The following is a 24,791-nucleotide window of genomic DNA, read 5'->3' as shown; positions in this document are numbered from 1 at the left end:
TGTGGACTCGCACCATTCACACTGTGACTCTTCTTCCGAGGATAAGCCGATGTAAGTCATACCACGACGGTAGGAAGGCTACCTATTACCTGCTTGTTGGCGATTTTAACATAAGAATGTCTATTTATATAGTTAATGCAGTAGTCATTGTATGTGGTATTGCTTCTTGAGTTTCCGTGTGGCTCACACATATGCATTGATACAGTTCGTTGGTGATCACAGAGTTATCTATCGTTTTTGTGAAATTTCTTGATATACAAATAGTGAAGATCTTATTATTATAATAGTAGTAGAGATTTTCCGATACTTATTCAAGAACGATCCGTGTACTGGATGGCAGGTTCTAGGATTTTTCTGCTTTCTGGTGCTTCTTGTCGCTCGTTGGATTACTTCCTGTGTAGTAATTTAGTAAAAATCCGCTAGATATGTTTTCTCATTCTCCAGACCTTTTCGATTGAAATCATCACCCAAGTGCCATCTTGATATCTCTCCTATGATACTGATTATGCCGACTGTCCACAGTAAGTATTGTAGCGTGCGGACGTCTTTGGCAACTAGGTATGATGGTTAACACGCACTCTGAACCAATATGGAGAACTACTGCATACCTTTATCATGGTCACGCTGGAGCGCGGGGTATATCCTGCATAGTGAAATGCACATTTCTTTGACTTTCTCCCAAACCTCCCGATCAGAGAGTTCCGGGCCTTTTAGGGGTTGACCAGATTTGTTCGTGGCTTTGCGCCCCTCTGTCTTGTGATCCCGTGGTGTACGGGTCTGTAGAGTAGTGTGTAGGGCCCGGATTTGACTTGATGCGAAATGGTTCGGTGCAAATGATGCGCGCTGAGCTGGTAGGCGTAGAACCCCGAGAAGAGGCGAGCGTGAAGTGATTCGGTTCTGGCATAGCATCTTGGAGCTTTGGTCGAGTGCGATAGGTCGCATGACCTGAGAGAGTCGAGATACTAGGGGACGCATGTTGGGCGTGTGATTGAGAGCTCGAAGACGAGAGTAGAAAGTTGATGCGACAATACAAGATCGAGGCTGGGATACCATGCTCTTTATGAGTCAAGGAAGATATCCAGAAGGTTTCGTGAGTTTGTTCGATGCACAAAACTTTCTAAAGACTGCTTTTTAATACCTTTGTGCGGTCAATAGGCAGTCAACTCTAATCTTGTTTCTGCCTCAACTGAAGTAAATTCACTCTTCAAAGTATAGTGAGGTATATTAGAGAGGTAGAGAAAGCAAGCAACTTATAATTCTCCTCAAGCTCTTTCCTATCTGTTCAACTCTCGAACAACCTACCTATTTAAAGATAGAGTCACCCTTGCTATTTCGTACTCGAGTCCATCGCCATCACCATCATCGGCGTTGTCGTAAAGATCTATAAGCTATCGTGCACAACATGGCATCAATCGCTTACAAGTTGTCCCGGACTGGCACTCGGGCTTTATCCTCACCTCGAATTACATCCTTCAGGCGCACTCCGCCACCGCGACCAGCTCCCCATCCGCTTTGCCCAGCGAAGTACCAGATTTCGCGTAGGGCAATACCTCTACCCTCCGGGCGTCCTAACCCTGAACCACCATTCAATGGTAATGACAGTAAGGAACCCTTACCCTTGCTAGCTGCAATAGTCCTGTGCTAACATTCGACTACTTAGAGAAAATCATCGTATGCGGGATATTACTCTTCTTTACGCTACTATACAAGTCGGAAAAAGCAGTGTGCCGTATGGTGGAGTCTGACTCTTCTGAGAACCTTGATAACCTCTGTATATATCTCGGTTTGCCTAAGTAGATGCCGAGTTCGTGAATAGAGGAGACTCGTCTTAGTCAGTCGGAGTCTAGACAAACTACCTACCTACCTAAGACAAGTGATCAGATTGCGTCGATCGGCACTTGACTCTGGAATAGCAGGTGGGTCGAAGAAAAAGCGAGACTTAGCTGAGGGTATCATAAGAATTAGGATGGTATACCCTAAGCTTAGTACCTAAGGAAGTCTAAGTTATTTTGTCAATAGACTTCTATGTCTTGGTTATTTTTCGGACCGCCTGAATGGTTCATCAGCTTTAACTCTAGCTTTACAAAACATAACATGACCTCAATGTTCTGGTGAGTTGATGGAAGACTTGAAGTGGTTCTGCCACGAAAGCTATAATTGGTCCCAGAGCCTGTACCTGCTTCTTAGCGTATCTTTCGGGAACCATCCTCCGGGCTGCAGGGCTGATGCTGAACCAATCATTTCAGTAGAGCCTGAGTGACAGTGACAGTCAGAACCAGTGCTGCATCTGCCCAGTGGAGGTTAGTAGGTACTACCTTCGGTACCTACTGTATGTCGCATCAAGGCAATAAACAATGCCATCTAATGGCCGACGACAACCCTCTCATGATACAGTACCCATACATCTCCTGCTTTGCTTCACTTCCACTTCTCACCTATCAATCAATCAATTTTTCTCCACTATAAGACCTAAACATCAAGTGCGACACAGAAAAGATCCTTGCGAAACACGAAACCTCTGATCCCATTCCGATAAGGCGCATTCTTTCTCCACTTTACTGCTTCCTCCACCGGGTCTTCCGGCACCCCAGGAAGGCAAATTCGCCGAGCCGCCAAAGCCAATCCAATACGCAATTGATTAACTTTGTTACGTATCTCCCTCTCTTTCTCTCTCTCCTTCTTGTTCTTCGACAATGGTGAGCCATGAAGAGGAAGAATCTCAACCTCTAATGGCAGGACACGATCCCGTAGACGTCGACGTTGTGCCCGTCAGCGGCAGCAACAGCAATAGCGATACCGAGCACGACAGAAGAAATCGAGACAATGCGAATCATCCAGATGCGCCTCTCGAGTCTAATTCTCGCCTCGAAATCGACGATAGCGATCCTCCGACCCCGCTCTTTGTACAGGACGAGAGTTCATGGAAAAGATGGAAATGGGTTCCTTTTCCTGTTCGACGAGGCGTCAACTGGATCGCTAAATGGTCTCACGGTCCTACGAACCCCCAGCCCTATCGCATAAAGCCTTTCTTCTCGATCATACAAGAATATCCCCTCTTTCTTGTCGAGCGCTTTCTGCCCAAAAGAAAACACCGCCTTTGGCTCGTATTTTTCTACCTCTCTATCTGGATCGTCACTTTTGCTCTGGTTAAGCGCCGGGACTCTGTGGCGAGTGAGATTGAAGGATGGGGCATGCCTCAGACCATCGGATGCGGTGTGACATATTGGGGTAGAGGGAACGCGTGCGGTCTCGATGGAAGTGAGTGCCGTCCCTTCAGCGGTAGCGGATTTCCCTTCAGATGCAGGGCGAATTGCGAGAGCTTTCATGTTCTCAACCCTAGAGCGGTTGGGAACCAAGAAGTTATCTATGCGCCCATGGTTGTAGGTGGTCCTGGGACCAATGGATCGGACGAGGCGGTGTATCGTGGGGATTCGTTCGTCTGTGCAGCCGCTATTCATGCCGGTGTCATCTCCAACCAGAACGGTGGTTGTGGTGTTGTCGAGATGATCGGTCGCGATCAAGAGTACGCTGCTTCCAAGCATCACGGAATCTCAAGCGTGGGGTTCAATTCTTACTTCCCCTTGTCCTTCCGCTTTGCGCCGGATGTAACTTGTTCATCAAGCGATTCACGATGGGAACTTTTAGCCGTTTCGACAGTTTTCTCGGGAGTCTTGTCTCTTTTCACCAATTCGCCAGCTCTGTTCTTCTTTTCTGTCTTTACAGGCATCTTCTGGACTGTTGGTATGGCCCTTGATCCGCCTCCGCATACCTCAGTTGCGGCATTGTTCTCCAATTTGATCGGCAAATTTTTGCCTGCCATGTTCTGCGCATGGGTCATGTATGACAAGATGGGTGTCCGTCGTACTCTCCGTGGTCTCACAGCCCAGATCGAAAAGACGATCTTGTGGCTAGGCGGATGCTGGGTTGGAGCTATGGAGAACTACACGCTCAGCTTTATTCCCATCCAGCGACTAAACAAGCATGATCTGGACCAGCAACCCGGTGCTAGGGCTGCTCTGGCTATCATCATTATTTTGCTCGCCGTGATCATTACCTCGCAGGTGTGGTTCTTCAGGCAAGAAGGACGCCTGATTAAGTACCTCAAGCTCTATGCGCTTCTTGTGGCAGCTATCCTTATTTCACTTACCATTCCAGCGCTCAGTCTACGTATCCACCACTATATCATTGCTCTTCTGCTTCTTCCTGGAACGAGTATGCAAACACGACCAGCTTTACTCTACCAAGGCATCCTCGTTGGTCTATTCATTAGTGGTATCGCTCGGTGGGGTTTCGATCCTGTGCTACAAACATCCCTAGCCCTGCAAGGCGATGCTCAGAAGGGTTCACGACTGCCCTCAATTCCAACGCCGGCCATCAACCTCGGCAACGGAACAGACGCTCTGTCAAACATCACGTTCAAATGGAACGAGCCACCGGCCCAGTTGTACGACGGTATCAGCATCCTCGTCAATGATGTGGAACGTTTCCGCACATATTTCAGCGATGTAGACTCAAAGCGTGAATTTGTCTGGAGCAGAAATAGCAGCTTGAATCTACCAGAGTACTTCCGTTTTGCATACATGGATGGAAGCGAGAGTGGGGATTATACAAAGGCTGGTATCTGGACATCAGACGGCGAGTGGACGAAAATGAAACCTGGTCCGTCTCGGCGAAGCTTGGATAAGGATAAAGATGAATTGGTTCAGCGAAAATGATTTGATGATTTTGTTTTAAATGCGTGGATATACATAGAAAAGTACCTATGATGTGCTTTTGAATAGTGTCATTTTCGATATTGGCGATCCAGATAGATAGATACATAGATATCTCATGACATGATTTGAGCCGACTGTGTCGGCTCCGATAACCCCACTCTTGTCCGATCCGGCGCCGTGAAATTGTGCTTGTTCCGTGATTGCGGAGATCTTTTAGCAATTCGGTAGTGTTTGCTGGTAATCTGAATCAAGCTTGTATTATTGTTTGAAGCGTCTGTACCAGCAAACATTTCAATCATTCCGTGTGACGCTTCTTCATATCGAGTAACATTCAAGCCCCGCTCTTATATCATCTCCAATTCTCAACCTCTCAACCTCTCAACCTCAACCTCAACCTCAACACCATCACCAACACATATCACCATCACATATCACCATCACACAAAACTCACAGCAACATGCCTCCTCGAGTTCCCACAGAAGAGGACTTTGCTCCTCTTTCATCAACTCTTCCTCACACCCTTCACTTCCCCGATCCTCCCGAATCAACAACCACATTCCTCATTCTCTTCCATGGCCTCGGCGACCATGACGTCCCCTACGCAGGCTTCGCCAAAAACCTCAACCTCCCTGGCGTTCTTGGAATCTCCGTCCGCGGCACATCTGTTCTCCCCGCTGCGTTGATGGGCACCGATGTCCCCGGTTACCACTGGGGTGATGATCTCACTGTCGATCCCAACACAGGAGATATCGCTGATGACTCTGGCTTCGAGAAGGCACGCAAGTTGGTCATGGAGAAGCTGATCCAGGAGCTTCTTATTGAGAAATGTGGTTGGGAGATGAGAGATATCATGTTCTTTGGCTTTGGACAGGGTGGTTCGCTTGCGCTTGGTCTCGCAGCTGCTCTCGACACTACATCTCGCGTTGAGGACGTCACAGAAGGAGAGAACACTACAGCACCGGGCAACAAGAAGTTCAAGGGCGTTGTATCCCTCGGTGGCCCGTTGCCTCAGTCGATGGTTTCTACCGTCACCAACCGTCGCAAGAGCCGCACAAGCGTGTTGGTGTGTCAACTACTGGAGGAAGACGCTGTCGACGCAGTAAAGCGAGAGTTTGACGATGTCAAGGTTGTGCAGTGGAAGAGGCGCCAGATGAGCATGCCCATCGACAGAGATGAGGTTCTGCCTCTGATGGAGTTCTTTGCGGATAAGCTTAGGCCTGAAGAATTTTAGATTGGTCCAGGAGGGTTATGCTGGACAATCCGACCTTGGCAGATATGGTATTAAGACATCAATCAGGACGTGAGGACGGATAATCGATTCATAAGGGGTATCATATTGTGTTCATATCCTGAAATAAAAGTACATTAAGCGAATCCTGCATTCTTGTCTCGACAGCCTGTTTGTAACATCTCAGCTAGAATATCCCATTTTGCTGACTGCACATCACTTGTAGCTCTGGCTACGCTGCGCAGACCACCGCACGCAAACCGCAAATGTCTTTCAAAGTCGGACTTGATCTCCTTCAGCACAGTCATAAATGGCTTTCCCATCTTCAACGTCCTCGACTCATCCCTAGCATCATCTTCCTCGTCACTACTATCGATAACGTATCTTGATTTCAACCCAGGCGTTCCAGGCGTTGGTGAGAGATTTCTAGTTGAGAGGCGAGAGACATGTTGTATACGCTCTGCCTCCTTCGTCACGTTGACTGTTTGAGCTTGTTCGAGTCTGATGGCCAGGTCAAGCATGTCGAGAAAGCATTCTCTTATAAGAGTTAGTCTGCTTCCAAGGCATGCTTCATCAACGACCTGTTTTAAAAACGCGGCGTGAACAGAAATCATAGCATCCACATCATGCGCTTCATGCATAGCATGTCTCATTTTGGCACAGTTCGGCGCCAGAACCAGTGTAGCAAGATAGGTCTGAAGTGTAGTGCAGAACCAGAGAACGTTGTTTCGTAGCGAATAGTAAAGTGCTCGCTCGTCCCAATTTTCGTTGTCCGCCCAGTAATTGTCGAGAATCTTGCGTTTGTGCAGGATATACAGGGCTCTCTTCAGTTGCAAGAGCAGCACAAAGATGGTATCGTATTGTGCGTTGCTGTCTTCGGATAGAATCATGCGGATCGGCCAGGCCAACCGATAGTTGACTCTTGTACTTGGCAGAGCAGCCTTGACAGAATCCCGCGCTGTAAGTACTGGTATCCTTAGTGCTGTAGGTTTGATGTATATGGACACTCTTGTCATATCAACAAGAGACGTGAACGCTTCTTGTGCCACGCTAGTGAGGGTGTAGCGGTTATGCCAGTTAGAATCTAATGTGTCCAGCTTTCCAAACAGGCTGCTGGTCCAAGCCTCCGTCGCGGCTCCGTCAGACATGAAGTACAAACGCTCCATAGCCTCGAGGGCAGACCAGAGCCCGCACTCTTGAAAGAGTGTGTTCCTCAGTGTTGTGGAGGTTGTGTTGTATTTGGTTTGTAACCACCCGTCAAATGCAGAATCAAAGAGTTCCGAAAAGGGAGCAAGCTCAAGCCCTTTAGGACACAGGGTTTCGTAATTCAACGGAGGTTCCTGCACCGCCCATTCCGAGCCCGAAGAGACCCAACGACCTAGTCTTTTGAGAACGACAATGTTCTTGCCAGCGTTGAAGATTTTGGCGGCTGCAGGCTGAAGAAAGTTGGGGGCATGTAACTTCCCATCAGTCGTTCGGCGAAGCCTAAACTGTTCACGCCAGATCTTGCTAGGAGATACTTGACTCGGCGCTTCTGAGACGAAAAAGATCTTGTCGCCGGGGACAAGCTTACCCTCCTCCATCCACAGTCGGATAGGACGAAGGTAAACATTGAAGCATTCGACAAAAATGCGCGCTAGAAATTCATAAATGTCTAGCTTGCCGGACAGCTGAGCTATGCTGGCGTCGTCAAACAGAAGTTCGAGGTACCGAAATGTTCCTTGGTTCGGGATATTTTGTATCTGGGCGATAATATTTGAAAGTGAGTACAGCGGCTCAAGCAAGGTAGCCAACTCTCCCTTGACAGAGAGCAAACTGACAACCACGTTGTTCTCAGGCGCAACGAGTCGGGACTCTATCGCTGTTACTTTCCTCTCGAAATTGCTGAGTCGTTTAGCCACGGTATCCTGAAATACCTGAAGATGCGATGCTCGTTGCGGCTTTTCGACAAAACTGCGCAGGATAGCTAGCTGGCGACCTGCCTCGGAGAAGTAGCTTAGAAGAGCTCTATGAGTATCCCACTTTAGATGAGCCATCTGAAATGCAGGATCAACCACGCCGTTGGGTCCGAAAAGGGTCGTGTTTAGTCCTTGTAACATGAACAAGACTTCCCGTACTATATGGAACTCCGTAACTGGAACTTTACGCGCATGCCCTGATGCATCTGTTGGTTTCTCGGTTCTCCATTCTTGCGCTTCTCGAATTTCGTTGAGTTGATCGATGTCCTCAGGATGAATGATGAGATCCTCGGCTATTCTTCCAAGTGCTGGTACTTCAGAAGGCTCAGTGCTTGCATCAGACTCGCTCTTGGCGTCGTCTTCGTAAAGCTCATCGTCAGAACTGTCAGTGTATTTTATTGTCTTCCATATCGCAGCATCGTCTTCCCATCCGTCTTCCTTGGCGATATCCTCCCAGCGCAACTCAAGCTCTGAGTCTTTAGGGCCAGTCCCGAGTGCATCTAGATCGCTTAGTTTTGCGTAATAAGTTGGCTGATCTGAGAGCTCTAATATTAAATAGAGTATTTCAGGATGGAATTTGTCTGGTTTCTCGAGAAGTTGTTCCCGACGTTCAATGAGGGCATCAGCAAGGGCATCCCGGCCGTTGACACGGAACCTTTCTTCCAAGCCATCGAGTTGATGCTCGACCTCGAATTGATTTGTGCGTAGATATGGATGTGACTTTAGTCTCTGCAAGCTAGAGTTGTAGAGAGACTTGAATCGAGGGTTCGTCTGTAATATCATGAGTTTGAGATGCAGTTGCTGGTGGTAGACATCATCATACCTGAGCTGATGAACCAGTCACCGCCTCAACGAGCTCTCCAGTGAGAGAACCCAGCCTTGCAGCAAACGACATGACTCCCTCTCATGTCTTGCGCATTATCATGCCAAATGGCGGTTGTATCATGACTTGTTCAAGATGGATTTGGCGGGGGTTTTCAGTGGTTCAGTGGTTGATGGCGCGTCAGTCGCGTCTAGACAGGGTCCAAGCTCCACTACAATCGCTGGCAGCTCTTATCGGATCGGATCTGATTGGCTTATCTGCTGTGACATCAACCTCAATCATTTGAAACCCCTTTCATCATCCTCTCCAGACTCGATCAATTCTTCCAATTCGGAGACGATTTGCTAGATGAGAACTGAATACAATATTTGGTCTCTCGTATAGTTTGGTATCGTCTATCTCATGGATAGTTGAGCCCCAATTATCTCCCTTTCTTGGCTTTAGAGCAACCCCGGTATTTTTCTTGCGTCCATCTTCACTCCAAAACATGACGGTTGCGCGACCAGTTCGGGCGTTGATCGCCGTCGGATGCATCGTTTGGTGTTTCTTTCTATGGCAAATATTTGCTCCTTCATGGGGTCTAAGAGGTCCCGGCGATCGATACTCCAATTTTGAACGGGACCCCATGTTAGATCGTGAGTCGCAAAAGTGTTGTGCATTGCATTAGTCCATTGCTAACGACGAGGGATTCGTAGCTACCGACGAACCAGAAGGAAAATTACATCGAACGAGTCCGAGATATGCCCCCGATGCGAAAGACAGCGAGCGCATCGACGCTACGCTATTAGCCCTTGTAAGGAACGAGGAGGTGGATGCTATGGTTGCGTCGATGCGTGACCTCGAAAGGACATGGAACTCCAAATTCAACTATCCCTGGACATTCTTCAACGACAAGCCATTCACAGAGGAGTTTAAGAGGAAGACAAGAGCGGCGACCAAGGCAAAGGTCAACTATGGTAGGGTATTCGTCACAACAGAGCAGGATATATACTGATTATGCGACCAGAAATCATCCCGGACGAACATTGGGAGATGCCCTCTTGGATAGACCAACAAGTCTTTGAAGAGTCGGCCAAGATTCTAGAGAAGAATGGAGTTCAATACGCAAGCAAGATCTCATACCATCAAATGTGTCGATGGAACAGCGGTCTCTTCTACAAGCACCCAGCTCTGAAGGACACTCGCTACTACTGGCGCGTGGAACCAAACGTACACTTCTTTTGCGATGTCGACTACGATGTCTTCCGTTACATGCACGACAATAACAAGACATATGGCTTCACGATCAACCTCTACGACGACCCCAAAACTCTTCCTTCTCTATGGCCCGAGACAGTCAAGTTTCTAGCTCAGCACCCAAACTACATCAACAAAAACAGTGCTATCGACTGGGTCACCGATGATATTCGCCGACCGCAGACAAACAGAAAGGCTCAGGGGTACTCGACTTGCCATTTCTGGAGTAATTTTGAGATTGGAGATATGGAGTTTTGGCGGAGTAAGACTTACGAGGACTACTTCAACCACCTTGACAAGGCAGGTGGTTTCTTCTACGAACGATGGGGTGATGCACCTGTTCACAGTATTGCTCTTGGTCTATTCGAAGATCAGAGCAAGATTCATTGGTAAGTCCCTTGGTATTATTTAACAGCACTGGACTAACGAAAACAGGTTCCGTGATATCGGATACCAACATATTCCCTTCTTCAACTGTCCCAACTCGCCAAAGTGCAAAGGCTGTGTTACTGGTCGTCTCACAGATGGTGAAGCTTGGCTACATCGAGAAGACTGTCGACCCAACTGGTTCAAGTACGTTGGCATGGGTTAAAGAACAAGCTTACAACATTGTCCTAGAACATTTTACGCATAGAAAGGGGTACGAGCTTTTGGGTTATGGCAGTTTGGGTCCCGGTTTTGGCGCTGGTGGGAAGCGATCAATGTTCAAGCAAGCTGTATGAAGTATCATGATGACAATGTCTTGTCTGTGTACGATTTGGAAAACGCCCTTGATGATGATGTAGCCTTTTATTTCAGAAATAGACAAAGCCATATATGCACGGCGTTGCTTCGTTGTTCAAAGTGATGGGTATAACTGGTATCTACAACGCTCCGTAGACCGTCACCACGCCTGATGTTCCACCTACGCAAAACTGATCTCCCCAGCCATCTTCCCTCCACGCCATACAACTGACGACGTTACTTCTCGGCTTCTCCTTTCCATCGCGACCGACGGCTTTCTTCTTAGTTTCAAAGCCCTGGGGTCCCCAAGGAACCGTTACCTTGGCCGCCAATTTTCCTGTCAACAAGTCCCATGCCCAGAGCCTTCCTTGACCGTTAGGTGCAGCTTCACCAGCCATGGCATCACCAACCATGACGTACTTTTCTTTACCGCCCAGCAGTGCTTGCAACTTAACGTCCTCGTTCTTCCATGCTGGGTCGGTGTATGCTCTTAGACAAGAGCCGTTATCGCGATCCATGAGACGCAGCTTGTTGTCCAGACTGCCGACTAGCATAGCACGTCCATCACGTGTGAGACTGAGACTAGTGACAGGCGCGCCGATAACATCAGTGGTGACCTTTCCCATACGGATATCATAGCTGCGGACGCGACCATCGACACTTCCTGCGAGAACTTCAGGTCCTCGGACTGCAAGACACGTCACTGCATCGCTCGCCTCTTCAAACACTTGTATGGGCTTGAAACTGCTGCTCTTTGTATCCCACAACCTAACACTGGTATCAAATCCGCCACTCACAATGATGGAATCGCCTTCACCAGCAAAACTCGTACAGTTGATCCGAGAGGAATGACCATGAACATTACCACCGAATCGCTTGGTAGTAACAGCCGTGCTCACATCCCAGAGGAACACGCTGCGGTCACCGCCAGCCGACACAAAGCGCTCATTATCAGCCGCAACGGAAAGACTCAAGACTTCATAACCATGTGCCGAGTATGTCTGGATGAGACGACCCTGAGGGACGCTGTGGCGATCTTCCCCCGGGGCTGATGTACTGGGGAATGGGTTGTAAAGGCGGATGGCTCGGTCCGCTGAGCCGGAGAGGATGTAGGTGCCTGGAGAGGCGGAGTATGCAAGGGCATGGACCGGGCCTTTGAGTTTTTATTTGTTAGTTTACTTGGTTGTTGTTGTTGGTCGTGTCATGTCAGACAGACATTGGGTATCAGCGCGGCATATGCCTCGAGTTGGTAGGTGAGTAGTTGGGAAATGAAAGGGAATGGAATGAGAGGGAGTAACATGATATGATTTTACTTGAAAGAGCAAGACGCCACACCTGAAAGACCAAGTGAAAAGATGAGGTAAGAGTAAGGGTAAGACGAAGAGGGAAATGGATAAAAGGGGTAAAGCGAGACGTTACCATTGGCGCCCAAGAGGTGGGCAGAAGGTTTATCGGGAAAACCCATATCGAGAAGTTGTCATGTCATTCTCTCTCACTGTAAAGCGTTCAGTGGATGTATTGTATCATGAGAAGCCTAGCCTGGAGACGAAGCAGAGACGAAGCTCTGACGTTTCCGCGGCAGAGCTTGTTTCCAAGGTATTACCTAATCAGGCTAGTTGCATATCCGCGTATAAGGCTCTGCTCTAGACCAAAAAGAGACAGTCTCACTACTAAATACACTCCCCCTCCCTCAACTCAACTCGACAATCATGCCCGTTGTGTTTAAAAAAAGGGCACTGCAGTGTAACCCTCAACATGCAGATGCAAAGTCATGATGCACATGTAAGGTTATTAATCTAGGAAAAAGTAAATGCACCAAGTACCGAGAAACAAAAGCAATTTGTGGCGGCCTGTATCCGATTGGTATAGTTACTAACCAAGAGCATAAGCTGCATACAACAAAATAGGGCCTTTGTTGGTTGTTGAGTTTTCGTTTAGGCATCAAGTAAGAGACAGCACAAAGTACATTCTTTATGAGTGTCTCAAGAGCTGTAGTGTCACATCAGAGTCTATGAGTAGCAAATATGTCTGATCCTCCACCACCGCCACCGCCTCCTCTTCCACCTTTGAAGCCATCACAACACTCCCACAGAATTGATCCTCCCCCAACTCCTAAACCCCCACCCAAACATAACCCAGATTCGCTTCCCTTCATCCCAACAACATATCCCTTTTACGGGACCCTTACCCATCCTTCCATTCTCGCCCACATCCTCTGCCTGCCATCCCAGCCGACCCTCCATCAGGCTTCGCTCACCGGCTACGCCCTGACCTCCTGGGGCCAGTACCGCGCTCTTGTTCCTGGCTCGTCATCTTCTGTTGTCTCTGGCTTCACATACGAGGTTCAGACCCAAGGCCATGAGCTCGCACTTGCGAGATACGAGACCCACGCCTACGAAGCTGTGCCATGTTTAATCAGATTAGTCAACGCTGATGGAAAAGTAACCGCTGAGGTGAGCGGAAAGACATTCGTCTATGCGGGCGATCCAAGGGCATTGGAGCAAGGCACCTTTGACAGGAAACTGTGGGAGTATTAAATGGGAATAAGTCTGCCTGCGGCATGGAAAACCGACATGTCATGGGATCGCCATGACGCCGCAGACTAGACCAGGTATCGATGCCTACTGGAGCTTTGTTCCCGGGCTTCGACACTGGAACCGTGATAGAGTAGACAAACATTCACCTTGCATCACTCATTGAGCACTGTGGTTATAATCTTTGTCTTCAAGCCCAACAAAATGTAGGGCATCAATATATTTTAACAGACTTTGGTGCGGCCCAGATGCCTCGTATGCTGGTCATCTCTATGTGCCTGGCTGGCTTCAGAACACTAACTTACGCCCCGCCAAAGGTAAGACCTTGACTTTGGGGCCAGACGCCGAAACTCCTCCCTGTATGTGCAGATGGAGATGTATCATACAGTATGAATAGGATAAAAACAATCAATGCATCGCTATCCCCAATAAACAATGGGCAGGCCTTTGAATCGACGGCCTGCCATATATATGCCAATGACAACTCCATATACTCCGATGCTGATGACAAACCACCATGACTGCAGCGCCGAGAAATGCAACAAATGCAGATAATAAAAACAACACAATGTCCTTCAAGTGCTCAAACAGATGTCATATGGCCAGTGCCATTCCATGCGATACAATGCCATGTAATGCAGTTCGCTGAATCGATTCATCGATTAAAAAAGTGTAGAGTAAATGGTATCCATATCCTTAGGATACAGCTTCTCCATCGGGTTGTTGATTTGCCAGCGAAGAACCTTTTCGTCTTCACGCCCTTCGGAGCTGTAGAAGACGCGGTAGCCTTCGACTGGGCTAACCGGCTGACTGCCACGGTCTCGGATGCGGTGCAGCATTCCAATGCGACCATCAATCAACTCCTGTGCGCCTCGCACGTTGTCCCAGATGGCAAACATGGCCTGAACAACACCCTGAACCATGTGCACGTTCTCGATGATGTCGCTAACATGGGACAGACGCCCACTGGCTGTAAAAACATCGACAGCTTCGGTCAGCACCATTGCAAGAACGGGTGCCGGGGCGCTCAAGACTGTCTGGCCACCGCGGTGGAGTCGCACGAGTGCCTTGGCCATGTCCAAGACCTGAGTCGCATGCTCGTAGCATGTCTGAATGTGAAGAGAAGCAGTCTGAGGTGAGGAACGCCCAGCGGCGAGAGTGTGGCGGTTGAGCTTGATCATGGCGTGGTTGTATAAGAGATGCATGGTCAGGAAAGGGCCGAGTTCTCCTGCCAGTGCTGCGGACTCGAGGTTTGATGCGGTGAAAGCGAGACGGGAAGGCAAGGCGTTACGCCATTCCTGGATACGCTTGAGGATTCTTTGAGACGAGTCCAGATCCGCTTCCATCCAGTTCGCACGTCGAGCCATTCTGTAGATCCGACACACGTCGCTGGACCACAAATGGACCATCTCAACCAGATATGCTGAAATACCCAACTCGCGATCACGCGAAGTTGTGAAACTCGAGACGTAGGGGTTGAAGATTGGGGCGTATCCATCCATTTCACGCTCGAAGCTGTGGGAGTCTGCGGGTAAGCGAGTATAGATGTCTTCAGCGTTGATCATGGAGAGGCGATCAGGGAAGCGGCCATCAAGTCGTTCCAGCATGTAAAGAGACCAGAAGGTTCGTCTCCTAGCTTCACAGTACCCTGCCTTGTTCATACCGAATGGGAAAGATGAGAGACCGGCCTCCCTTGACTCTTCGATTTCGGCGTGAAGCTTCAGGCAAGCGGCTGTTGCGACAGCTGCAGAGATCATCTCACTAGCCTCGGTTGAGCGAGAGATGGAGATGTAGTAGAGAGCTAGCAGAATTCTTGTCTGGACCAACTGAATGCAGTTAGATGTAGTAGACTTTTGTGCGTAGTGAGCAACAGAAGCGTATTCGAAAGCGATTGCCTTGGGTCCTCCAGACAGAGCAACGCCAACAGCAAGAATGCTGTACAGAATCATCAAGTCTTCGGGGGACTTTCGGTGTCCATTCATAACCCATGTCTTGAAAACATTCTCGGGAATGAAGCGCACAATCATGGTGCTATCAAGATGAACAAAGAAATGCGAGATCACTGAGCGGATAGACTGCGGGTCAGACAAGCATGGGTCAGTCCTCCAGGCTTGGTTAAGGACGTCTTCGGAGATTCGAGGGAGCTCAAGGGCAGGTGGCTGAATAGGCAGCTGAGGAGGTCTCGGGGGCTCAGCAGAGGGCATTGGGTGCATTTGCTCTCCCATCGCAACGTAGCTATCGTAGCCCACTCGAAGCCTCTTGTGAGAGCCAGTGTCGGGTGAAGATGGACGTAGGGTGGTGCGCGGAGACACTGGGGAGCTGTTCTCACTCTGAGGAGGTCTTGATGGTCCATCCAGATTCCTGACATCGTCAAGTTCAGCCGGTGGTGTTGAAGGAGAAGTATTATGTCCTCCTCGAGGTCTGCAAAGAGTAAGTAAAGCTGATTTCGAAGTTGATTTACTAACACTTACGCATTCTTGAATTTGCATATTCTGCCAAACTTCTCACACTGAACACAGCGGGGGTAGTCGGGATCACATTTGATCTTCTTCTCGCGACATGTTACGCAAGCGATTGCGAGTCGCTTTCTGGGCTTGCCAGCCTTGGTGACACCCCAATGGGCATTCACTGCCTCTCCATCGATCACTGTTTTGCAATGGCTACCATCGTCATAGAAATAGCACATTCCCTCTCCAGGTACTTCGGTGGCCCTCACAAACCGAGGGAGAAAGTGTGTTCCGGTCCAAATCTTAGGACCCAGCCCATCCTTTGAAGGGACACCCTCAGTTGCTGTAGTGCTCGGTGTTGGTGGTGGAATTGGGGCTCCTTGGGGTGACCGTTGGCCATTGTAAGTGGGAACCACACGCTCCTTGTTGTCGGGGAACTGAAGTCGAAACTGATCTTGGGGTGGTCGGAAAGATCCATCTCGAGATCCTAGAGAGTACTCTGGTCGGTTGTCCTGATGTACTGACCACCTACCAGACTGTCCTTCAGCGATGGACTCCTGACGAGAGTGCTCCCCGTCACGGTACCTAGGCGATGCTGAGCCAGAGTAAGATCGAGGTAGAGCATGTAGTGACTGTCGGTCTGCTTCAAACTTGTTATCGTAGCTTCTAGGCTGTGTTATAGAAGGTGACAATGTCTGAGGGAAGTAAGATGCCGAATGGTGCCTGTCACCCGACGGTGCACGGGTGCGCTCTCGGGGCGTTGTAGTAGAATAAGTGTTGGTGTGTTCGGAAAGAGGTGAGTGTGCTGGTCGACCAGCTGCTGGGGGTCCAAAGATACTGCTTAATGAAGGAAGTTGTTGTCGAGGAGCAGCTTGTGTAGCCGACTCTGGCCTTGTTTGCTCTCCATTCATCTTCTGATCTGCGGGCATGTCTGTCATCAGAGACTTATCATAGTTGTTCATGGAAGGCGATGTAGGCGCAGGCGAGATCCAAGGTCGATCCGCGGATGAGGTTGAGTTAGTAGAGTAAGATGATGCGCCTGGGCTCTCCAATTCTGGAGGGGTATTTGGGAAGACCAAACGGGGACGAGAATCTATGCTAGGTAGGACACCCATTGAAATAACTACTCGATATGACTCGAGTGGCAGCAAAAGAGCATAACTGGGGTTCGAAGGAATACTGTTGTGGAACAAAACTTTTGAGGTCAATCAAGGCAAACCACACGGCGGCTGGTGGGGGAAGCCAGCAATTATCTATCCTTCTCGGATCGGATACAATAATTACACCAGCGGCGCGGCTCTTTTGGGGCCAGTGTTGCTAAGACAGGCCACCGTAAAAGACGCGGTGGTACCCTAATACGGATAGTTCAGGACCAGGAACAAGCTGGTCCAGGAAGGGGAAAGGAGGGGATGTACCAATCCTAACACGACCCAAGCTGTCGGGAAGGTTGGGCGTGTCTGTACGGTAATGCGATGGTTCAAGCTCGGAGAAGAATGACACAGTCCACGCCTGGTTTGCAAAGCTCATTCAAGTTTCAACTTTCGAGCGTGTAGATAAAAGAATACAGTAGAACCAGGGCACAATCATGAAAAGATGAAATCTCTCGGAGACTTTTCGAAATATGCACTGACTGTCTGACTTCCATGGCTGGCGATAGTCGTGAACCGCTTCACTAACATAACAACCGAAGCGCCTCCGCGTGGGAGAGGCGTGGGCGTGCACACAACTGCCAGGCGTGGCTGTGGCCGTGGCTCTATACTAGATTTACGACAAGACGGATCAAAGAAGGTCCAACGGAGACGTGCATCCCCGGTCCCAGTCTCTGATATTATCCCAGTCCCCCAATCCCGCCACGCAGAATGCGAGTCCCGGCGCCGTCACCCGCACGTGTGGTGTGTGTTGTAGAATAATCTTTGGCCTTATTTGCATGGGATACGATGGGCCTGGGCTATGACTTGCGGATACTAGCGCAGGTGTTGAGCGATGCCAGGTCACTGGCCATCGACACCAGCAGCATTGCGGGTACATCATGGTGTGGGAACCAGCCCAACGGCTCTCATTGTGCATACTCCTCCCCAGTAGAGAGTAACCCGTACGGTGCAATACAGTACGGGCCTATGTAGGTATGTTGCAACACCGGTGCTTGATGATGATCCTCTATGCAGACTCTGGACGTTCACAGTGACAGGGCCCAGGGGGCATGTATTGCCGGGCACCGGGGGACGGGGCCGGGTGGGCGTGGCAGCCCAGAGTCTGGGTCTGGGTCTGGGGTGTGGTGTGTGGCTGAGGAGATGATGACTGACGGCTGATGGCTCCCCACAGCCTAGGATGCCAGACGCCGGCGTTGCAGCAGGCGACCAGCGGGTTGTGGGATGACTCCAGAAAGCCGCGCGCGACGACGGGACGGCAACAGACTAGACAAGACAATCTCCAAAAATGGGGGCACTACCTGTCATGATTCAGCCCAAAATGCTCCATGACAAGAGTCAGGTAATAACCAAAGAGTGGCGCTTTGCGTCAGCCATAGATCCCTGATTCAGATTTGGAGACAAAGCGTCCCAGGTCAGCTTCAGCAGCTGAGTATGTAATAAACAGTCAAGACGATGCCATGGCAGTTTCAGCGACAGTCAGACTGGGAAACACCTTCCTCCCTTGGTAAAATAAAGTCTAGGGACGGTTGATTAGAGAATAATCTCAGGGTTCTCCACGAATAGAGAGTATCAACTCTTCCAGAAAAGACGTCTTTGTAGGGGCGGCCGCCCGCCGCCTGTAGCCGCGCTTAAACGCTTAGAACTCTTTCTCGAACAAGACAAGTATCGAACCTTTTCCCTTTAGATTGCGCGACGCAAACCATAGTCAAGAGCCGTTAGTCTTGGCACCATGAAGAATGTCCTCAACTCGGGTGGCGTATGTGCAAAGACTTTAATTGCTGGGGTGCTGTGGCGTTCTCGGCAGAAGTGTTGGAGCATGTCACACAAAGACACATGCCTCCTGTCAGCAACTGCTTGTGCTTCACCATGACCATCCATGTACCGGCAGGCAACGGACAGTAATATCGCCAAACATAGTCGTTGCGAGGATTCGGACTTGTCGCAAGGTCAAATTAGGATACGCGAAAACGCTGCACAGGATATGCCACTATAATTCAGTTCAAGCGACCCTACTGAGTTGGTCATCAATCTCTCAGCAGATGGATCCATACTAAAATGGATCGTTTGAGGGATGTGTGGCCACTATCAGAATAGAATGAGGGTCTATTATCAAAGTAGAAATGCTTGCGACACTGGGCGTTTTTTGGAAAGGGGAAGTGCCGTGGATATGACGCATGGTTTAATAAGCTCGACGGCAGAGGCGTTTTCGATGCATTTCTTGTCGCTTATGCCCAGGGCTGCGCCAAGCGAGACGGCACGCAGTGGCCTCTGTCGTCTCTACTCAGGGCCACCATCAGCTGAGGGAGTCCTTAAATCGGCAAACAAACGGCGACGCATTGACCTCGGACACTTTATTTCAACTCAATATCCCGGCGGCACTGTCGTAAATCCAAACGCGGCGTCCTCTGGTGCCTTCGCCTGGCCTGATGTGCCTGTAAATTGGGAGTAAAATACCAAATGCTTGAGCAAAAGTCGCAATCTTTGATGTCTCCTCGTCACAAGAGCCTGGCTGACGATAATGCCCGACTAGCGGGCATTCGAAGGTCATGTAGATGCAGAATCGCTGATTGGTGGTGCGATATGTGGACTGTAATACCACTGACTGATGTTGGTAAGACGTTCAAAAAGAGTAACAAATGTTGGCTCCCCTAGTAGAAACAAGATGAATCCTGTATCCGACGGGTTCTTGACCCGAACCGCACGCTTAGCATACCTGAACGTTTGAGACGCAGGCATAAACTGTTGACCAGCTGTTTCGCCCAGCCTCATTCTGTATAGTCCTTTATGGCAGAACAATATAAGAATGCTGAGCGTGCTGAATAGCGCAAGCTCCTAGTGCGTAGATGATCTATTGCCCCAGATTCGCAGGGCTGGAGGGCCAAGCTCACCAGCCAGAAGCTTGAACTAATATGATTATTGCCATTTTTAACACCATACTTGACAAGACGCTCGGCATACCTAATTGAGGGATCCTTCCTGAGATAACGCCAGCAAAGATAGTATTGCCAAGCCTTGTAATACGGGGGTCCTCAGAGCTCTTGACACTCGACACTACCGAATTTGGCAAGCTGCATGTTCGGCTACCAGGTCGGAAAACGGTGAGCTGGAGTTGGAGTCCGAGTCGTCAGGACACATAGCCTACATGACACAAGCATCTTCCCATGCTGGTATCGTTTGGGGCGTCATAGGGCGACCTGCCGTTGCGAGAGCATAGCACATTTTATATCTGAATGCGCTCTGTACAAGAAATAAGAGCTGGAGGGTTCCATTGAGTAGCAGGATGTTTTGCGTCTACCCCTCATGCGCGGTTATTCTTTCTCGGGAGGCTGCCAAAACTCTCGTCGATCTCCAGGGCGGGACGATAAACTTTGTCGTAGCGGGTTTGCAGAGCCTCTGCACAACTGTGGCACCGTGGTCCTATCGAGAGCTTCCTGGGGAGATTTTGCTTTTCGCGCAGTGCCGGCCTTTGACCCTAGATCGTTGGTCCCCGGATCCACGGTATGACGTCTTGGCTGCGTGCGGCACATGGTTCCAAAAGGGGAGGTGGCATGTCACGGCAGTCGTACGATCTTTTGGCGCTAAATCTTGACCGACACCTCATCGTTTCGCCGTCATTCCAGTCGGTGGTGGAGTAGCGTAGCTTCGGGTATAGGTAGGCGTCCAGATGTGCTGGTCATTCCGGAAATTCCCAGGAGGATCTTGGTATTGCCGTTAGCCTTGCCGTAGTGACTGTGATCAGTGTGATTGGATCTACAGTACGGCAAGTTGTTAGCTCAGAGGCCCAAACGCACACAAAGTAATTGTTCGCCGAAGCAGGATGGGAAAGAGAGATAGGGGAAGAATGAGTAAGCAATGACGAACCGGACCCGAGAGAACGGGTTGCTCCACTCCGATAGTCCCCCTTAGCGGAAATACAAGACGTGTTTGGGGAAATAAGGAGTTGATATCCGCCAACTCCGCAGTTTATTATTCAAGAATCTAATTACCTGTATTGGCAAAGGTAGGACAAAGAGTGGGACACGATGGTCTTGGAAAATGATGAATCTGAATCTAACATCTTGTTTCAAGCCTTGGGGACAAACGCCACCAACGGATGGACTCTCCGAAATCTGCAGGTGCGAATCAACGTTTTTGTGGTTGTAGAAGGCGTACAGGTATCCGTAACAGAGGCAGGTACTGCAGACGTTATGGATGTCACAGTTGCCCTCTGAGGAAGGCACGACGGTGAGTGCAAGTAATAATACCCAAGGCAGTTACCGGGGTATGCCTCCTCGGTAGGTACCTTCCACATTCACTTCTTCTTACTCCGTACCTGCTATTCTACCAACGAGCCTTTGCAGCTGCCAGGACTGCCAACCGGAGACTCGGAAGCACGTGCCACAAGCACAACCTCGTTCACCACTTTACCTCTCGTCCGGAGATTGATGCATGGATAGACGGATGCCGGCCTGTAAACATGTCCCGAAGTCCGCATAAGATAAGTCTAGGTACCTAACTTCGGATATTTTGGGGAAATTTATTCGGAGCTCAGCCACGGTGGCATTGCTTCATTTACAGCATGGGACGGTACAGCACCGTGTTGAAATCATCCTACCTACACCGAAGTGGGTTCAACAAAACAACCTCATGCATTGCGTCAAACCAGAAACACGGCTCAAATATCCAAGCGACATGCGCATGCCGTTGGTTACTATACGTATTAGGCTGCACGATTCCCAGACATTGATTGACCTGATACATATGCAGATGATGTCTGGGACGGTTCCCCCAGGCAGCCAAGAACCGTCAATATTCACACCATAAGCCGCCTGTAACGCACCCATTGCATTGTCGGCAAGACAGGGAACACTTCCTGGCGCCCGCTGGCGTCGGCCGCTGAGAATGCTTCAATCAGAGCACAGGCATGGCAGGGAATGATATGGCCTCGGTAATCTACCTGTGCCACAGAGGCGTGCCCAATGCTATCTCGGTTACTGGCAAATACCCTGGAAGAACGAGCTGTCAGATCACTGTGATCACTCATCAAAAATTCAAAATCTCCTGCTTCCACAGAGCCTTCTACCCCGGATCCACTACCGTGTCGCGGATCTCACATGGTGCTGACAGGGCTTTCCTCCTGTTTTCCCTATTCGGCTTCATCTCCGGGGCTCGACTGGCAGGGGCCTTTCTTTGTTGCTTTTTCCAACCTTGTCTCCACTCGCTCGGCCGAGTCCCCAGAGGACACCTTGTTACCATGATTGGCACCTCGCTTCGTCGGCTGAGTGCCAACGTGGACGCCCTGCTTGAATGAGTGGTTTCAGCTACAGGTGGTAGAGACAGCTCGTGGGAAAGATCAACAACGTTCGACCTAAATGCATCATCGCACATGAATCTTCGTCGTCACGAAATCTTACTAACAAGGAGTGGTTGGCAGTTGGCTCACCATCACCATCCCATTCAGAAGACAGCGTCTTGGCTCAGATGCCGCAATGCGCTGTCTAGGGAGGTATGAGGGGTTTAATATTAACCACCCACTTGACTCAATGCTACTACATTCAATACTGGGGCACTTGGCATCGCAGATGGTCATACAGCATGATGACATTAAGACGTTTATGATGTTCGCATTTTAAAACTGAGTCGCGTGTGTTTCAAGGCCACTCTACACTTAGTGGAAATCAGGAACATAGCACTCATTCAACTTACACCATAATCTCATCCACTGTACAAGGATAGCTTGGTAACTGCCGCTATGGAGGGATGCCAAGACCTTACTAGGATGTTCGGACCAACGTAACGTGGGCGCTGGGGTCAAGGGGGGGGTGATTGAAGCCTCCCAGCAACGGTCCCCGACAAGGAGGTGTGCAGACAACAGCCCTTCCAACAGTGACCTGCCACCCCACACCGTTGGGCCCGGCTTACATCTTCTCTCTCGGTCCCGACGGGAGCGAAAGGGAACCTGCCTTGACTCGGCAATTCGCAGCCACACCAATCATGTTGCATGTCTGTACTCTAATCTGACCAAAACGGGCTGGGCTAGAGTTATCGTCATGTACTGCTATCAATCAGCACGACGGCTTGTAGGATACAGTCAAAATTCGAGTTATCAGAACATAGCTGCTTCTGGTTAAAGAAGCCAGAGCAGTTCTCGGCGCATCATCACGCAATACTACCAACCAGCCAAAAGCACGTCATGAAGCCCGAGTTTTTTCCCCGTCTTAACTGGTGTTGGCACGCAGCCTCCACGATATGGCCCATTATTTCACTGTCAGGATGCCCCACCAATACGTCGTGCTTGAGGGGCAACGATCAAGTCAAGGATATTCGTCCGAGTTAATCAAACCCTCGTACAAAACTGCATAAACGAGAAGAAATGGTTACTGTGGATCGGCAGAATAAACAAACCGGCAAACGTTAAATAAAGGATGTACAAACGGTATTGCGTTCCGCATAGCCATCTCTGTTGCAAGTACCATGTGCGAAGGGCAGGTGTATATCAACTTCCAAGCCCAGCGTAGCAACAATCAGCGCAGGACGAACCATGTCGATGTCAAACAGTACGTGAAAAAGCCCATGTGTCCGAATGCTGACATGATGGCCAACAGCCAGATACCGCACTTGCATATGATGAACGCGCAACAAAACCGCGATGGTCGAAACCCCTGAAGAGCCTAAATAGAGCTCGCTTGTACTTACTTTATCCGGCTTAGATTCCAAAATAAACCGGCAATTGCTCGATGGTACGGACCTGGAACTAGACGGATGTGCCGCGGACGGCAAATGTCGATCTTCGGTACGGGCACTAAAGCCCCAAGTCCGGAATTAACACTCCGTTGAAGATGGCCGGGTATATGTTTCCTTGCAACAAGGCTGCAGTTGAAATCATCAGATTCCAATCTCGGAAGGGCATTCGAGATGAGTGCATCAAGTCTATGCAGATCATGGCTTGGGACGACATCACCGGCAATATGGGATTGCCTCCGATACCGAGCATGCGGATATTCTAGCAAATTACTTCGACATGTCGCACAACAGCCGGCATTTAACGGTCTGTACTTCCATGCGAGCTTCGCAGGCACTGCGATACGATATGCCAGGTGTAGATCTTTACGCACGCCCAGCCGCGGAATGAACAACACGCGCGCGAAAGTCACCCTGTTTCCTCGATTGGTCGCTGGATTTTTAGCTGGAGACACACTAAGTCGCGAATTCTTCCTCACGGACCAATGGCTATTCGACTTGAATTTAGACGGATTTCCATTTTGGTCGTCGACCTGTCTGTGCCGAAATTGGAAGGCTGTAATATATATTGATCCCAGCAGTTGGGACACTGGTGCAAAGGTTTCGCTTGCTACCGACGTTACTACACAAGGTCTTGAACGCAATTCTTCGGAGGTAAACGCAAGTGCAGGGTAGGATGCCGATAATACTCGGTCATTACCCTTTATGTCGACAGCAGGGTTCTCACCTAGATTCGTGGAAATGCAGTGGACTCCTCACTGCCTGGTTACATCCTCTATCTATGCTTGTGGGTAATCTTCTACTGTTGTTGCACCCTGAATACAGGATGCTCATCATGCAGCAGAAACTGCGGGAACATATACGCATTCCTGGTGAGTTCTCGACATCAGGCCATAATCCTACGCTAGAGGAGGCTCATAGGGTCCACAGTCGTTCAGACAGGAAGGTGAGATGGATGGAATCCTGCTACCTAGCGTGTAAGCCAACTCGCCTCCTAACGAGGACCGTTCCTTGTTTTTTTTATTGCCCAAGAATCAATGGCTCTGGTTATGAGTGTTGGAGGCATTCACTTGAGTGGTGGTATGTCGATCTGAGAACATTGAACACTTGAGCATGAACCCGAGAGTGTATCATGATTGACTCGGGGTCCATTCACAACTGGTCAACTGCCGTCAACGGTTTGCGCTCTTTTAGAAAGAAATCCCGAAATCCCATATCTGTGGGATAGAAGCGCATTGTATCGGTCTGCCGAACT

The 24,791-nt window shown here is 49.6% G+C and overlaps 8 protein-coding genes across 8 annotated transcripts; 4 read left to right on the top strand and 4 right to left on the bottom strand.

The window, feature by feature from the left end:
- Positions 1–405: 405 nt before the first annotated feature.
- Positions 406–975, bottom strand: FIESC28_07435 (uncharacterized protein; the record flags this gene model as incomplete). The annotated part of the gene is made up of 2 exons (XM_031161575.1): positions 406–554; positions 609–975. The coding sequence occupies 2 exons, from the start codon at positions 973–975 to the stop codon at positions 406–408; spliced, it is 516 nt and encodes a 171-aa protein (XP_031014385.1).
- Positions 976–2,693: 1,718 nt separating this feature from the next.
- On the top strand, positions 2,694–4,715 carry FIESC28_07434 (uncharacterized protein; the record flags this gene model as incomplete). The annotated part of the gene is made up of 1 exon (XM_031161574.1): positions 2,694–4,715. The coding sequence occupies one exon, from the start codon at positions 2,694–2,696 to the stop codon at positions 4,713–4,715; it is 2,022 nt and encodes a 673-aa protein (XP_031014384.1).
- A 458-nt stretch (positions 4,716–5,173) lies between these two features.
- Positions 5,174–5,947, top strand: FIESC28_07433 (uncharacterized protein; the record flags this gene model as incomplete). Its single annotated transcript, XM_031161573.1, has 1 exon — positions 5,174–5,947. One exon carries the CDS (start codon positions 5,174–5,176, stop codon positions 5,945–5,947), a length of 774 nt encoding a protein of 257 aa, XP_031014383.1.
- A 134-nt stretch (positions 5,948–6,081) lies between these two features.
- Positions 6,082–8,797, bottom strand: FIESC28_07432 (uncharacterized protein; the record flags this gene model as incomplete). Its single annotated transcript, XM_031161572.1, has 2 exons — positions 6,082–8,673; positions 8,726–8,797. 2 exons carry the CDS (start codon positions 8,795–8,797, stop codon positions 6,082–6,084), a joined length of 2,664 nt encoding a protein of 887 aa, XP_031014382.1.
- A 415-nt stretch (positions 8,798–9,212) lies between these two features.
- Positions 9,213–10,683, top strand: FIESC28_07431 (uncharacterized protein; the record flags this gene model as incomplete). Its single annotated transcript, XM_031161571.1, has 5 exons — positions 9,213–9,360; positions 9,421–9,681; positions 9,732–10,350; positions 10,397–10,534; positions 10,596–10,683. 5 exons carry the CDS (start codon positions 9,213–9,215, stop codon positions 10,681–10,683), a joined length of 1,254 nt encoding a protein of 417 aa, XP_031014381.1.
- A 141-nt stretch (positions 10,684–10,824) lies between these two features.
- Positions 10,825–12,149, bottom strand: FIESC28_07430 (uncharacterized protein; the record flags this gene model as incomplete). Its single annotated transcript, XM_031161570.1, has 2 exons — positions 10,825–11,837; positions 12,104–12,149. 2 exons carry the CDS (start codon positions 12,147–12,149, stop codon positions 10,825–10,827), a joined length of 1,059 nt encoding a protein of 352 aa, XP_031014380.1.
- Positions 12,150–12,708: 559 nt separating this feature from the next.
- On the top strand, positions 12,709–13,221 carry FIESC28_07429 (uncharacterized protein; the record flags this gene model as incomplete). Its single annotated transcript, XM_031161569.1, has 1 exon — positions 12,709–13,221. The coding sequence occupies one exon, from the start codon at positions 12,709–12,711 to the stop codon at positions 13,219–13,221; it is 513 nt and encodes a 170-aa protein (XP_031014379.1).
- Positions 13,222–13,880: 659 nt separating this feature from the next.
- On the bottom strand, positions 13,881–16,594 carry FIESC28_07428 (uncharacterized protein; the record flags this gene model as incomplete). Its single annotated transcript, XM_031161568.1, has 2 exons — positions 13,881–15,639; positions 15,690–16,594. 2 exons carry the CDS (start codon positions 16,592–16,594, stop codon positions 13,881–13,883), a joined length of 2,664 nt encoding a protein of 887 aa, XP_031014378.1.
- Between the last annotated feature and the right edge of the window lie 8,197 nt (positions 16,595–24,791).

The sequence above is a fragment of the Fusarium coffeatum genome (assembly GCF_003316985.1).
Source record: "Fusarium coffeatum strain FIESC_28 chromosome Unknown BRIP53273_contig_164, whole genome shotgun sequence".
NCBI classification, from domain to species: Eukaryota; Fungi; Ascomycota; class Sordariomycetes; order Hypocreales; family Nectriaceae; genus Fusarium; species Fusarium coffeatum.
Note: the sequence above shows the minus strand (reverse complement) of the source record. Positions and strands in the feature narration are given on the sequence as shown.